At 42.8% G+C, this 15215-nt stretch overlaps 1 protein-coding gene across 2 annotated transcripts in view; it reads left to right on the forward strand.

Moving 5' to 3' along the window:
* Window positions 1-15215, forward strand: part of thumpd2 (THUMP domain containing 2) — a 51968-nt gene that overhangs the window by 21985 nt on the left and 14768 nt on the right. For both annotated transcript variants that reach the window (XM_087983872.1, XM_087983868.1), the window contains one exon: window positions 169-246. In XM_087983872.1, the coding sequence (XP_087839998.1) occupies window positions 169-246 (78 nt within the window). The remainder of the gene's footprint in view (window positions 1-168; window positions 247-15215) is intronic.

The raw sequence follows: 15215 nt of genomic DNA on the forward strand, positions 1-15215 counted from the left end.
TTTGTTTATACTTTATCAATACCATGCATGAGCAATGATGTATAGCTTAGTAAAGGTGAGAATTTTGCAAGGTTGTTACAGTTTATGGCACCTTTTCTCATTTGTAACTTAATGTGATCTAGTAAAATAAGTGTGTAAACGTTTTTGTCCATAATTGATTTCTCACAGGAGCTAGGGAGAGTGATTGGTGTTGCCCTCAGCAGACAATTGGGCTGGAAAGCAGAATTGAGAAACCCAGTGCTGGAGGTAAGAACCATGATTTTGGTAAGATTGCTGTAATCATTGATGCTTAAAAGTTCAAACTTTCAAAACAAAAAAAAGTATTTTGCTGAGGCAGTATCAATAAGACAGTTCGCAAAATTGGTTGAACAGTAAAAAGCAGTTTTTTATGTTTTCATTTACTCAAGTCTCTGATTTTGTCAGTAAGCCAGGGGTCAAAATTATTTTTTTTTCCTGAGGGCTACATTTTTATTTTCAGGGGCTCCTTTTCTCGTTCCCTCTCACTCAGTGAGCAAATCACAAATGTGGATGAAAAAGCTAGCTGAGTGACAGAAAACTAACAGTATGATAAAGGATCTTTTTGGGGGGCTGATGATAGGTTTGTTGTGTATCCCTACAGGATAGTATTGGGACCCTTGGTTTTCTTAATAAATATTAATGATCTCAATCTTGGTGGGCAGTGTCGCAATTGTAACAAGGTCAACTAGATGGATCCCATAGAATGAGTTCCCTCATTGGGGCTGTTATCCTGGTCCAATCAGAGAACCCTGGCAGATAGAATGAGGACAGGAGGGTCAGAAGCTCTGTTCCCTCTAAGAGATGGCTGGGAGGGAGCTGGATCAGTGTCAAAGATGTGTAAATAAAGGGTGATTTGGTGACTTGATACCAGCCTTTCTGGAGTCAGTTCATGCAGGTGACAATTTCAAAGTTGGTGGATGATTCAAACTTTGAAGCTTTGTAAACTGTGAGGAGGACTGTGCAGAACTTCAAAAAAGTGTCATTGGTGGAGTGGCCAAATAGGTGGCAGCTAAAATCAAATGTAGAGAATGTATCTTGGTAGGAAGACCTCAACATACAATATAAAATAGAGTGCCATTTTAAAGGAGGTAACGGAGCAAAAAAACTTGGGTGTATGTGTGCACAGATCATTGAAGGTGATGAAGCAGATAAAGAGAGCAGTTAATAAAGCACAGAGTATCCTGGGGTTTATTAACCTAAGCATGGAGTAGAAGAGCAAAGTGCTTTGCTGAACTTGTATAACATACTTATTAGATCTCAGTTGGAGTAATGTGTCAGGTTCTGGGAGCCACACTGTAGGAAGGAATTGAACAGATTGGAGACAGTGCAGAAGAGATTTACAAAAATCGTTCCAGGAAAGAGAAGCTTCAGTTATGAAGGTAGATTGGAGAGGTTGGAACTGTTTTCCTTGAAGAAAAAAAGACTAAGAGGAGATCTTATAGTTTTCAAAAACATGGCTGGTAGAGGAGTTGGGGAGAAACTGTTCCCATTTGTAAAGGAATTGAGAAAGAAACGGCAGATTTAAACTGACTTATAAACAGTAGATGTGATGTGGGGGGGAAGAACCTTTTCAAACAATGCATAGATTGAGTCTGAAATGCACTATAGTGGGGGCAGATTCACTTAAGGCATTCAAGACGATATTACATTATTATTCAAATACAAATATTGTGTATGCTTAAGGAGAGAAGGCAAGAGATTGATACTTTGTCATGCACATTTGGAAAGCTAGTGCTGAAATAAATGGCCTCCTTTCACTGTAACAATTTTGTGACATCACTATTAGTGATGCAGTCATGTAGAAACATTACTTCCTGTATTTCTGTCGATGGTTAGAGTCTCAGAAGCAAAACTATTAGAATTCACCAATTAGAGTATCACTACTCTAAACACTTTCTGTGTTTGTGTGTGGCTTTAGTTTCTTTGACACATAGTATTTGAGTTAGCACAAGACAACAGACATAAGTGAGCAACAAAATTTTTTTCAAAGTAACCGACCTAACTTCTACAAATAAAATCCATCACGTTGAACATGTCTCCTGCAGAGTGATAAGATCACAGCTAATTTGTTTGCAGCACATATGCACAATGCCAGGACATTTTTAACAAAGTAGTTTATTGCATATCTGAGCTCAATACCAGATTTTAATTTAACAATTGACATAGAGTTCATTGCAATAACATGTACTGCATTTTTTTCCTGAATATATGAAGCCTTAAACGAGAGATTCCATTTTCATTTTTAAGGAATTTATTACATTCAAGTTGATAGGTTTAAAATTGTTCTTTTACTTTGACAGTCTCCTTCCCTTCTTCTCTTTCTTCCCTGCAGCCCATATCCATGAGCTGACAGCCCCTTTCCTTCCAGTTTTCCCTCTGCCTTTACCCCTATCCCTATCATTACAGTAATCTCTATGTCTTGCAGCCTCCCTCATCCCTTCTCTCCTTCTTAGGACTCTTCTCTCGAACAACCCCAGGCCCAGATACCACATTTTCCAATCCAAGTAATATGCTCACTGCAGCACTAATCTTCTCTGTTAGTCCTCCCATAACAGGCTGGTTCTCCCCATGTTTGCTGAGACAGAACAGATCAGAAACATCCTGTGATTGGAGGAATATGAGAGAGACCATGTAATTGGCAAAGCAGCTCTTCACAAATTTTGTCTCTCACAGCTGAGTATAACATTTCATTGAATACTCACCCCTGTGAATGAATTTCCCGATTTGTTTGGAGGGCACCTTTTCCTTTGCCCATCTCTATTTTGAGTTCTGATGTTATCATTTGACTTGTTTACAAACATTTATTATGAGAACATAAGTTCACCTACATAGATTACAGCAAAATGCTAGAAATTTAAAAGAAGACTTTGGAAACACTCGTCAGGTCTAATACTAGGGGACATGCATTTATGGTTAGAGAGGAAAGTTTTTTACACAGAGAGTGGTAAGAATCTGGAACGCACTGCCAAGAGTTGTTGTTGAGGCAGGTACAATAAAGGTAAAAACCAAGGACTGCAGATGCTGGAAACCAGATTCTAGATTAGAGTGGTGCTGGAAAAGCACAGCAGGTCAGGCAGCATCTGAGGAGCAGGAAAATCGACGTTTCGGGCAGAAGCCCTTCATCAGGAGATACAATAAGGGCATGTAAGGGACTTCTAGATAAGCATATGAATATGCAAATGATGGAGTGATATGGATCAAGGATAGGCAGAAGGGATTAGTTTCAGTTGGCGTCACGTTTGGCACAGCGCTGTGGGCTGAAGGGCCCATTCCTGTGCTGTATATTTCTATACTCTGTCTAGCTGCTTTTGAAGTAAGAGAAGCTGTGTTATAGTATTTAAATTGCTGACTTTCTATCAGATCTCCATCTATTTTGTGTTGGAAGATTTCATTCTAATTGAGGTAGTTAATTGTAGTCAGGCAGCCTCCTTGTGAGATTCCGATCTGGATGGTATATATATGCAGTCAGGTCACCATGTTACTGCATAGCAACAAAATTGCAAAAGGTTTCGGATTGGAAAATATTAATATTTTTCTCGGAATAAAAGTTCTAGCAAACCTTTTTTCTCTGGGGATTTTTTGAGTATTCAACGTAAGTTCTCAAGTATTTTTAAATAAATTGTTAATGCAAAACTGTTAAGTAGAATGCTGATGTAACTTTAATAAAATGGGATGAAATGTAGAATGAGGAGAATTTATTTCAGTACTCTAAAGAATGTTATATCATCATGGCAAATTGCTGGGAAATTTTTATTGAAAGAAGAAATGGTGGTGCCTCTGAATAAATTTCACTTTAAAGTAGTATGTGCTAAGAGGAAGGATGGGCCAAAGCTTTTCATCTTGCACTCAGGCCAAATATAAGAATGTTAATTTCAAATGATTACAAAAATATATAATACAGGAGAAAAGGGTGCTATTTGGCTGGTAAGTCTGAGGCATTGCCATGGAAAAGGCAAAGAGAAGCATTAAACTCCAAAAGTTCCCAGATATTTCAAAGATATTGCAACATTTGAATGACAACCTTTTGTTGACATTGAGCAGTACTCTGAATATGAAAGGAAGTCACTTCTCACACATACTATGGGTTCAACTGATTAAGATAATCAGTTAATTAATTCAGTTAAACTTAACTAGTTTATTTATTAGTGCACTCAACATCAACAATCTGGTGATTATCATTGACCAGAAGGGGACGAGCATGTGGCTAGAAAAGCAGGTCGGAGTCTAGGATCTCTATTGCAAGTAACTTCCTGACTCCCCATTTGCCTAGATGAATGCAGCTCCAAAACCGCTCAAGAAGCCTGACATCCAGGACAAAACAGCTTGCTGGATTAGCACCGCAGCCACAAACCTTCACTGCCTCCACCATCAACTATCAGTAGCAGTTGCGTGTACCATCTACAAGATGCAGAAATTCACCAAGGCTTCTTAGACAGTACCTTCCAAAGCCCTGACTGCTGCCATCTAGACAGACAAGTGCATCAGTAACATGTTAACACCACCACTTGCAAGTCACTCACTATCCAAACTTCAGTATTCCTTCAGTACCATTTCATCAAACTCCTGGAGCACCCTCCCTAATGGCATTGGGGTCTACCAACAGCACATGGATTACAGTGATTTAAGAAGGCAGCTCCCACCACCTTCTCATTACAACTGGGGATGGGCCATAAATTTTGGCACAGCCAGGGCTGTCAACATTCTATGAATGAATTTTTTTAAAAAAACTTCAGTTGTGTGGCTGATGCCACCCAGTCGCAAAATCATGTCTGTGTAATGTTTTTTTCAGGTTTTGCAAGTGTGAGCTGGTGGAGTAAATTTTGTACTTGGGCTGTTATAATTAATGAAAACATGCTGTAAGATTCAGTTAGCCAACAGCTGAAACGTACCACCAAGTTCTACAAATTGGTGCCCTTTTCTCCTGTAACATAAATTGTTAGATTAGATTGAAATTGCTGTTGTTGCAAGACAAAAAGCACAAGCAACAATTTTCATGTTCTGTATAACCAAAGCAAATTTGGTTTGAGAATGTATCAACTTTTCTTTAAATATAGCTTTAATTTTCAAATGGCTAGTTACATGTTGAGTAAAAGAATTTGTGGTGCAGAATGAGAGCTATCTTGAAAAGCAGAAAGATTTTGACATGCTCGTTTCTACTGAATAAGCCTAAAAATATTAACTTCTTTTCCACACATATGCATAGCATGGAGTTGCAGGATGTCAGTTCTTTAATGGAATATTGTTCTTGTGCTCGGTGCAAGGGTTCCCTTGTCACTATACAAGACCATGAGTTGCAAATGTTCAGCTCCTCAGCTCAGGAACAAAGTCTGATGAAGTCATAGAGTAATAGAGATGTACAGCATGGAAACAGACCCTTCGGTCCACCCCATCCATGCCAACCAGATATCCCATCCCAATCTAATCCCACCTGCCAGCACCCAGCCCAAATCCCTCCAAACCTTTCCTATTCATATACCCATCCAAATGCCTCTTAAATGTTGCAATTGTACCAACCTCCACCACATCCTCTGGCAGCTCATTCCATACTCTACCACCCTATGCATGAAAAAGTTGCTCCTTAGGTCTCTTTTATATCTTTCCCCTCTCACCCTAAACCTATGCCCTCTAGTTCTGGACTCCCTGACCCCAAGGAAAAGACTTTGCCTATTTATCCTATCCATGCCCCTCATAATTTTGTAAACCTCTATAAGGTCACCCCTCAGCCTCTGACGCTCCAGGGAAAACAGCCCCAGCCTGTTCAGCCTCTCCCTGTAGCTCAGATCCTCCAACCCTGGAGGATCTGAGCTGCATCCTTGTAAATCTTTTCTGAACTCTTTCAAGTTTCACAACATCTTTCCGACAGGAAGGAGACCAGAATTGCACGCAATATTCCAACAGTGGTCTAACCCATGTCCTGAACAGCCGCAACATGACCTCCCAACTCCTGTACTCAATACTCTGACCAATAAAGGAAAGCATACCAAATGCCGCCTTCACTATCCTATCTACCTGCGATTCCACTTTCAAGGAGCTATGAACCTGCACTCCAAGGTCTCTTTGTTCAGCAACACTCCCTAGAACCTTAACATTAAGTGTATAAGTCCTGCTAAGATTTGCTTTCCCAAAATGCAGCACCTCGCATTTATCTGAATTAAACTCCCATCTGCCACTTCTCAGCCCATTGGCCCATCTGGTCCAGATCCTGTTGTAATCGGAGGTAACTGTCTTCACTGTCCACTACACCTCCAATTTTGGTGTCCTTTGCAAACTTACTAACTGTACCTCTTATACTCGCATCCAAATCATTTATGTAAATGACAAAAAGTAGAGGATCCAGCACCGATCCTTGTGGCACTCCACTGGTCACAGGCCTCCAGTCTGAAAAACAACCCTCCACCACCACCCTCTGTCTTCTACCTTTGAGCCAGTTTTGTATCCAAATGGCGAGTTCTCCCTGTATTCCATGAGATCTAACCTTGCTAATCAGTCTCCCATGGGGAACCTTGTCGAACGCCTTACTGAAGTCCATATAGATCACATCTACTGCTCTGCCCTCATCAATCTTCTTTGTTACTTCATCAAAAAACTCAATCAAGTTTGTGAGACATGATTTCCCATGCACAAAGCCATGTTGATTATCCCGAATCAGTCTTTGCTTTTCCAAATACATGTACGTCCTGTCCCTCAGGATTCCCTCCAACAACTTGCCCACCACCGAGGTCAGGCTCACCGGTCTGTAGTTCCCTGGCTTGTCTTTACCGCCCTTCTTAAACAGTGGCACCACGTTAGCCAACCTCCAGTCTTCCAGCACCTCAGCTGTGACTATCGATGATACAAATATCTCAGCAAGAGGCCCAGCAATCACTTCTCTAGCTTCCCACAGAGTTCTCAGGTACATCTGATCAGGTCCTGGGGATTCATCCACTTTTAACCATTTCAAGACATCCAGCACTTCCTCCTCTGTAATATGGACATTTTGCAATATGTCACCATCTATTTCCCCACAGTCTAGTTCTTCCATATCTTTTTCCACAATAAATACTGATGCAAAATACTCATTTAGTATCTCCCCCATTTTCCGTGGCTCCACACAAAGGCCGCCTTGCTGATCCTTGAGGGGCCCTATTCTCTCCCTAGTTACCCTTTTGCCCTTAATATATTTGTAAAAACCCTTTGGATTCTCCTTAATTCTATTTTGATTGAAAATTTACTGGCAATCTGAAACAAGAGAAAATGCTGAGAACGCAGCCTGTGTGTGTAAAGGACAGAAAGGTTACTCCTGAAACATTAATCATTCTTAGGTATTTCCAATTTTATGGGGAAGTGATTTTCCTCTATCTGTCGCTATCAGCAGATTGTTTTGCAAAGCTTACAGTTTTATAACCAGAGAGAATGGAGAACAGTATTTCTGTTTGTTACACTTTGCTATTTCATGAAGAAGGGCTTATGCCCGAAATGTCGATTCTCCTGCTCCTTCAATGCTGCCTGGCCTGTGCTTCTCCAGCAACACATTTTTCAGCTCTGATCTCCAGCATCTGCAGTCCTCACTTTCTCCTATTTCATATCAGTTCCATATTGAGTCTATATAATGTTTTCTTCTCTTTCCACCCTGCTATCACGGTGTTCTCTTGTTTTTTTTCTCCAGTATATTTGCTGTGTGATTGACCCCAAAACGAGTCTGATTGGTCCCCACCCCGACCCCAAAACGAGTCTAAATTGGTCCCCACCCCTGACCCCAAAACCAGTCTAAATTGGTCCCCACCCCTGACCCCAAAACCAGTCTAAATTGGTCCCCACCCCGACCCCAAAACCAGTCTAAATTGGTCCCCACCCCTGACCCCAAAACCAGTCTAATTTGATCACCACGCCTGACCCCAAAACCAGTCTAAATTAGTCACCACCCAGATCCCAAAACCAGTCTAATTTGATCAGCACGCCTGACCCCAAAACCAGTCTAAATTGATCCCCACCCCTGATCCCAAAACCAGTCTAAATTGCTCCCCACCCCTGACCCCAAAACCAGTCTAAATTGATCCCCACCCCTGATCCCAAAACCAGTCTAAATTGTTCCCCACCCCTGACCCCAAAACCAGTCTAAATTGATCCCCACCCCGATCCCAAAACCAGTCTAAATTGGTCCCCACCCCTGACCCCAAAACCAGTCTAAATTGGTCCCCACCCCTGACCCCAAAACCAGTCTAAATTGATCACCACCCCGATCCCAAAACCAGTCTAAATTGGTCCCCACCCCTGACCCCAAAACCAGTCTAATTTGATCACCAGCCCGATCCCAAAACCAGTCTAAATTGGTCCCCACCTCTGACCCCAAAACCAGTCTAAATTGGTCCCCACCCCTGACCCCAAAACCAGTCTAAATTGGTCCCCACCACGATCCCAAAACCAGTCTAATTTGATCACCACGCCTGACCCCAAAACCAGTCTAAATTGGTCCCCACCACGATCCCAAAACCAGTCTAATTTGATCACCACGCCTGACCCCAAAACCAGTCTAAATTGACCACCACCCTTGACCCCAAAACCAGTCTAAATTGGTCCCCATCCCTGACCCCAAAACCAGTCTAATTTGAATACCACGCCTGACCCCAAAACCAGTCTAAATTGGTCACCACCCAGATCCCAAAACCAGTCTAATTTGATCAGCACGCCTGACCCCAAAACCAGTCTAAATTGCTCCCCACCCCTGACCCCAAAACCAGTCTAAATTGGTCCCCACCCCTGACCCCAAAACCAGTCTAAATTGATCACCACCCCGATCCCAAAACCAGTCTAATTTGCTCCCCACCCCTGACCCCAAAACCAGTCTAAATTGGTCCCCACCCCTGACCCCAAAACCAGTCTAAATTGATCCCCACCCCTGATCCCAAAACCAGTCTAAATTGCTCCCCACCCCTGACCCCAAAACCAGTCTAAATTGGTCCCCACCCCTGACCCTAAAACCAGTCTAATTTGATCACCACCCCGATCCCAAAACCAGTCTAAATTGGGCCCCACCCCTGACCCCAAAACCAGTCTAAATTGGTCCCAACCCCTGACCCCAAAACCAATCTAAATTGGTCCCCACCCCTGACCCCAAAACCAGTCTAAATTGGTCCCCACCCCTGACCCCAAAACCAGTCTAATTTGATCACCACCCCGATCCCAAAACCAGTCTAAATTGGTCCCCACCCCTGACCCCAAAACCAGTCTAAATTGGTCCCCACCCCTGACCCCAAAACCAGTCTAAATTGGTCCCCACCCCGATCCCAAAACCAGTCTAATTAGATCACCACGCCTGACCCCAAAACCAGTCTAAATTGGTCCCCACCCCGATCCCAAAACCAGTCTAATTTGATCACCACGCCTGACCCCAAAACCAGTCTAAATTGACCACCACCCTTGACCCCAAAACAAGTCTAAATTGGTCCCCATCCCTGACCCCAAAAGCAGTCTAATTTGATCACCACGCCTGACCCCAAAACCAGTCTAAATTGGGCCCCACCCCGACCCCAAAACCAGTCTAAATTGGTCCCCACTCCTGACCCCAAAACCAGTCTAAATTGGTCCCCACTCCTGACCCCAAAACCAGTCTAAATTGGTCCCCACCCCTGACCCTAAAACCAGTCTAAATTGGTCCCCACCCCGACCCCGAAACCAGTCTAATTTGATCACCACCCCGATCCCAAAACCAGTCTAAATTGGTCCCCACCCCGATCCCAAAACCAGTCTAATTTGATCACCACGCCTGACCCCAAAACCAGTCTAAATTGGGCCCCACCCCTGACCCCAAAACAAGTCTAAATTGGTCCCCATCCCTGACCCCAAAACCAGTCTAATTTGATCACCACGCCTGACCCCAAAACCAGTCTAAATTGGGCCCCACCCCTGACCCCAAAACCAATCTAAATTGGGCCCCACCCCTGACCCCAAAACCAGTCTAAATTGGGCCCCACCCCTGACCCCAAAACCAGTCTAATGTGATCACCACCCCGATCCCAAAACCAGTCTAAATTGGTCCCCACCCCTGACCCCAAAACCAGTCTAAATTGGTCCCCACCCCTGACCCCAAAACCAGTCTAAATTGGTCCCCACCCCGATCCCAAAACCAGTCTAATTTGATCACCACGCCTGACCCCAAAACCAGTCTAAATTGACCACCACCCCTGACCCCAAAACCAGTCTAAATTGGTCCCCACCCCTCACTTTTCTCCATTTAGCAAATTAAGAAAGGGTCTTAAATTGGATAAAACCTTATTTATTCACTCAGCCATACAACACAATATCCACATCTCTTTCTATCTCACTCCCTAGTAGGAAGCTTGTTGGTTATTGGCTAATCCTAACATCTAATGATGGACTAGGGGAGCTGAAGGTGAATGAAGAGCAGTGCTATCTAAAGTTTCCACTGTCCTAAGCCTAGCATTCCATCTTTTCACTCCAGTCCTAATCCATTGCAGTGCAATGTTTACTATCTCGCAGTTCAGCTCCACCCAAAGACTGCACTACAGAAGGCTGACTAGAAGTGTCAAAACAATGACAATATTAGTCTTCAAAATGGTATTGAATTACATTTGGTCTCCCTGGTTCAGTTGAAACTTTTAATATTAATTCATGGGATATGAGCATCACTAGCAGGACAATCAATTACTGTCCATCCATAATTGCTCTTCATTGAATTATAGGATCATGCAGTGCAGATAGTGTCTGCACTGACATGTGGGAAATACCTGACTTTAGCTAAATCCTAAATACAGCACCTAGTCCATAGCCTTGAATGTTATGACCTGCCAAGTGCTCATCCAGGTCCTTTTTAAAGAATGTGAGACAATTTGCTGCTACCACCCTGCCAAGCAGTGCATTCCACACTGTCGCTGCCCTCTGGGTTAAAAAGGTATTCCTTGCATCACATCCCTCCTAAATCTCCTGCCCCTCACCTTAGACCTATAAGACATAGGAGCAGAAATTAGGCCATTCAGCCATCAAGTCTGTTCTGCCATTCAATCATGGCTGATAAATTTCTCAGCCCCATTCCTCCGGGTGCTCCGGTTTCCTCCCACACTCCAAAGATGTGCAAGTCAGGTGAATTGGCCATGCTAAATTGCCCGTAGTGTTAGGTAAAGGGGTAAATGTAGGGGTATGGGTGGGTTACGCTTCGGCGGGTCGGTGTGGACTTGTTGGGCCGAAGGGCCTGTTTCCACACTGTAAGTAATCTAATCTAATTCTCCCACTTTCTCCCCATAACCCTTGATCCCCTTGACAATCAAGAACCAATCTATCTCTGTCTTAACTATACTCAATGACCTGGCCTCGACAGCTTTCTGTAGCAGTGAATTCCATAGATTCACCACTCTTTGGCTGAAGAACCTTGAACTTGTGTCCCTTGTAGCTGACCTTTCAGCTAAGGGAAAACAGCTGTTCCTTATGCACTCTCTGTGCCCCTCACAATCTTATATACTTCAGTCAAATCAATCCAAAACGTCAATTCTCCTGCTCCTTGGATGCTGTCTGACCTGTGCTTTTCCAGCAGCGCACACTCGACTCAGATCTCCAGCATCTGCAGTCCTCACTTTCTCCAAGAACAACAGCCCAAGCCTATGCAACCTTTCCTCATAACTTAAATTTTCCATCCCAGATAGCATGATTAATTGATCTCTGACCCCTCCTCGTGGCCAGAGAGAAAACAAATTTGGGACAGTGTCTCTCCAATCTCCTTCCTTGTCTCTCACAGCAGCCTGGGACGCAATTCATCTGGAACTGGGGATTTGTCCATTCTTAAGCCTGCTGACACCGCAAATACCTTCTCTGGAGGTGGTGGTGAGCTTCTTTCTTAAACTGCTGCAGTCCAGGTGGTTTAAATATGTCCACAGTGCTGTTGTGAGGCAGTTCCAGGAATTTGACTCTCCTACAGTGAAGGAGTAGTTATATGTTTCCACATTAGGATAGCGCGTGGCTTGATGGGACCTTACAGGTATTCTCCTGTATTTGTTGGAGGAGAAAGTGAGGGCTGCAGATGCTGGAGATCAGTGCTGAAAATGTGTTGCTGGAAAAGCGCAGCAGGTCAGGCAGCATCCAAGGAGTAGGAGAATCGACGTTTCAGGCATAAGCCCTTCTTCAGGAATGAGCTGTTGTATTTGTTGCCTTTGTTTACTGGCTGGTAGAGATTGTGAGCTTGGAAACTTCTGTGAAAGGAGCCTTGGTGAGTTGTTGCATATTGATGCCACTGGGTGACGAAAGGTACTGAATGTTGATGGGTTGACAGTCAAGCAGGCTGCTTTATCCTGAATGGCGTCAAGCATCTTGAGTGTTGGAGCCATGCTCTTCGAGGCAGTAAGTGAGTATTTCCTTACACCCCTGATTTTCTTTTTGCCTTGTAGAAGGTGGATAGATATTTGGGAGTCAGCAAGTGAGTAACTCAGTTACAGCATTCCTCGTCTCTGACCTGCTCTTGTCCCAGTATTTATTTGGCTGGTCCAGTTCCCATTGTGGTTAGTGGTAACCTCAGGGTGTAGATAGTGGGAGATTCAGCAATGGAAAATTTCATTCGATGTCACTGGAAGATTCTCTTGTTTGAGATGGTCATTGACTGGCACTTGTGTGGTGCAAATATTACTTTTAATCTTTTAATATATTATTTCACAGGATGTGGACATCGCCTGTATTTATTTTCCAAGCAAAATTGAGTCAACAACATTGCCATGGCTTTAGAATCGCAAGTAGGCCAGAATAGGTATGGATGGCAGATTTCCTTCTCCAAAGGTTATTAGTAAACCAGATGGCTGTTTATGACAATCAACAGTGGTTACATCATAATTATTAGTCTAGCTTTTTATTTTGGGTTTGAATTTATATTTCTCCATCTGCCAAAGAGATATTCAAACCTTTGTCCCAGAACGTTAGCCTGGGCCTCTGGATTACAGGTCCTTTTCTCAATCCGTTTAATAGCCCAAACCTGAATGTTGGCTTTTGAACGCCATCTGATTCAATTATGAGAAAAGTCATGAATGGTGCTGAATGTGATCCAAACTTCAGTAATATCCCCAACTCTGGCCTTTATAATGGTGAGAAGGCCTTTGATGAAGTTGCTGAAGGTATCTGGGCCTAGCATACCATTGCAGGAATTACTCAGTATAATGTCGTATGGTTGAGATTATTGAACTCCAACAACACATGAAATACTTGTCTTTGTTAATTAGAACATGAGAATCAGGAGAAGTAGTAGACGATCTGGCCCTTTGAGACCATCCGCTATTCAATAAGATCATGGCTGATCTTTTCATGGCCTCAGCTCCACTTGCCTTCTCTTTCTCCATAACCCTTCATTCCTTTACTGTTCAAAACGTTATCTATCTTAGCTTTAAAAACATTCAATGTGGAAGCTTCAACTATTTCACTGGGCAGGGAATTCCACAGATTCACAACTCTCTGGGTGAAGAAGTTCCTTCTCAATTCAGTCCTAAGTCTGCTCCCCCTAATTTGAGGCTATCCTGTCTTTTTCTAGTTTCATCCACCAGTGAAAATATCCTCTGTACTTCTATCCTAGCTATTCCCTTCATAATTGTATATGTTTCTATGAAATCCCCCCTCATTCTTCTAAATTCCAATCAATAAAATCCCAATCTACTCAGTCTCTTCTCATAAGCCAACTCCCTCAACTCTGGAATCAATCTAATGAGCCTCCTCTGCACCCCTTCCAGTGCCAGTACATCCTTCCTGAAGTAAGGAGATCAAAACTGTACAGAGTACTCCAGATGTGGCCTCACCAGCATCTTTTACAACTGCACCATAACTCCCTAACTTTAAACTCAATCCCTTTAGCAATGAAGGACAAAATTCCATTTGCCTTCTTAATTACCTGTTGCATCTGCAGACCAACCTTCTGTGATTCATGCACAGGGACACCCAGGTCCCTCTGCTTAGCAGCACGCTGCAGGTTTTTACCATTCAAATAATAGTCCCTTTTACTGTTTTTCCTACCAAAATGGATGACTTCACATTTATTAATATTGTACTCCATCTGCCAAACCTTTGTCCACTCACTTAAACTATCTATGTCCCTATGCAAAGTTTCACAGTCCTCTGCACACTTTGCTGTACCACTCTCCTTAGTGTCATCCACAAGCTTTGACAGAATACATATGGTCCCCAACTCCACGTCATCTATATAAATTGTGAATAATTGCAATCCCAACATTGATCCCTGTGGCACACCACTCATCACTGCCACCCAGAAAAGCACTCATTTATCTCCTCTCTTTGTTTCCTGTTAATTAACCAGTCCTCTACGCATGCTTATACATTGCCCGTTACACCGTGCAACGTTGTCAGCAGCCTTGTGTGCAGCACCTTCTGCAATGCTTTTTGGAATTCTAGAAACACCACATCGACTGGGTCCACATTGTCCACTGTGCTTGTAATGGCTTCACAGAATTCGTTGATTATTGGCAATTGACATAGTTTCATGGTCAGCATCAGAATCACTTTTAATTCCAGATTTATTAATTTAGTTCAAAGTTCACCATTGCTGGTATTCGAATCTGTGTTAGAATGTTAGCCTTGGTCTCGAGCTCTGTCTTTAATTCCTCTGACTATTAACCTGAACACTGGGCATTGACTCACAAGGTGGTACCACTGAAAGTCAACATGTTTAACATGTAATTATGGAATTCAGAGCACTGCATCCATTTTTTTTCATATCTTTAAAGTAATTGAGATTTTATGGCTCATAATAAACAAGATTGAGCATTTTCTCTACCACTGTAAATGCTTACTTAAAGTTATTCCTGAAAATTACAACTTTAGCTGTGACAACTTTAAGTGAATCATCGATTCATATGGGCATCAATGTTAAAGTCAAATTTAGGTTCCTTTGCACGTTTCACTTGGAAAAGGGCCAGATCAAATGCTGTATTGTAGCACTACGCATTCTCAGTTGAAATAATTTTGCAAAATAAGTCAGCATGACTGGCTGAATGGCTTCCTTTGTACAGCTTAGAAGCTGAGGGGTGGCCCCAAGATGATCCTCTAATATTTCCCCAAAATCCACAGAAAGTTTCTCCATATCTCTCAGAAACCTTGTCCCTGAAGTGCATTTTCTGCAGCTCTTCCAATCTTAAAGCAAAATGCATTATTAAAAATTTTCTTTGGTAGTCTTTCAATCAAGGGATGTCTCATTTATTTTCAAATCTGCTTTTAGCTTTGCA

Source organism: Chiloscyllium plagiosum, unplaced genomic scaffold (genome assembly GCF_037043375.1).
Source record: "Chiloscyllium plagiosum isolate Xiang-an unplaced genomic scaffold, Cpla_swu_hap1 HiC_scaffold_3, whole genome shotgun sequence".
Classification (NCBI taxonomy): Eukaryota; Metazoa; Chordata; class Chondrichthyes; order Orectolobiformes; family Hemiscylliidae; genus Chiloscyllium; species Chiloscyllium plagiosum.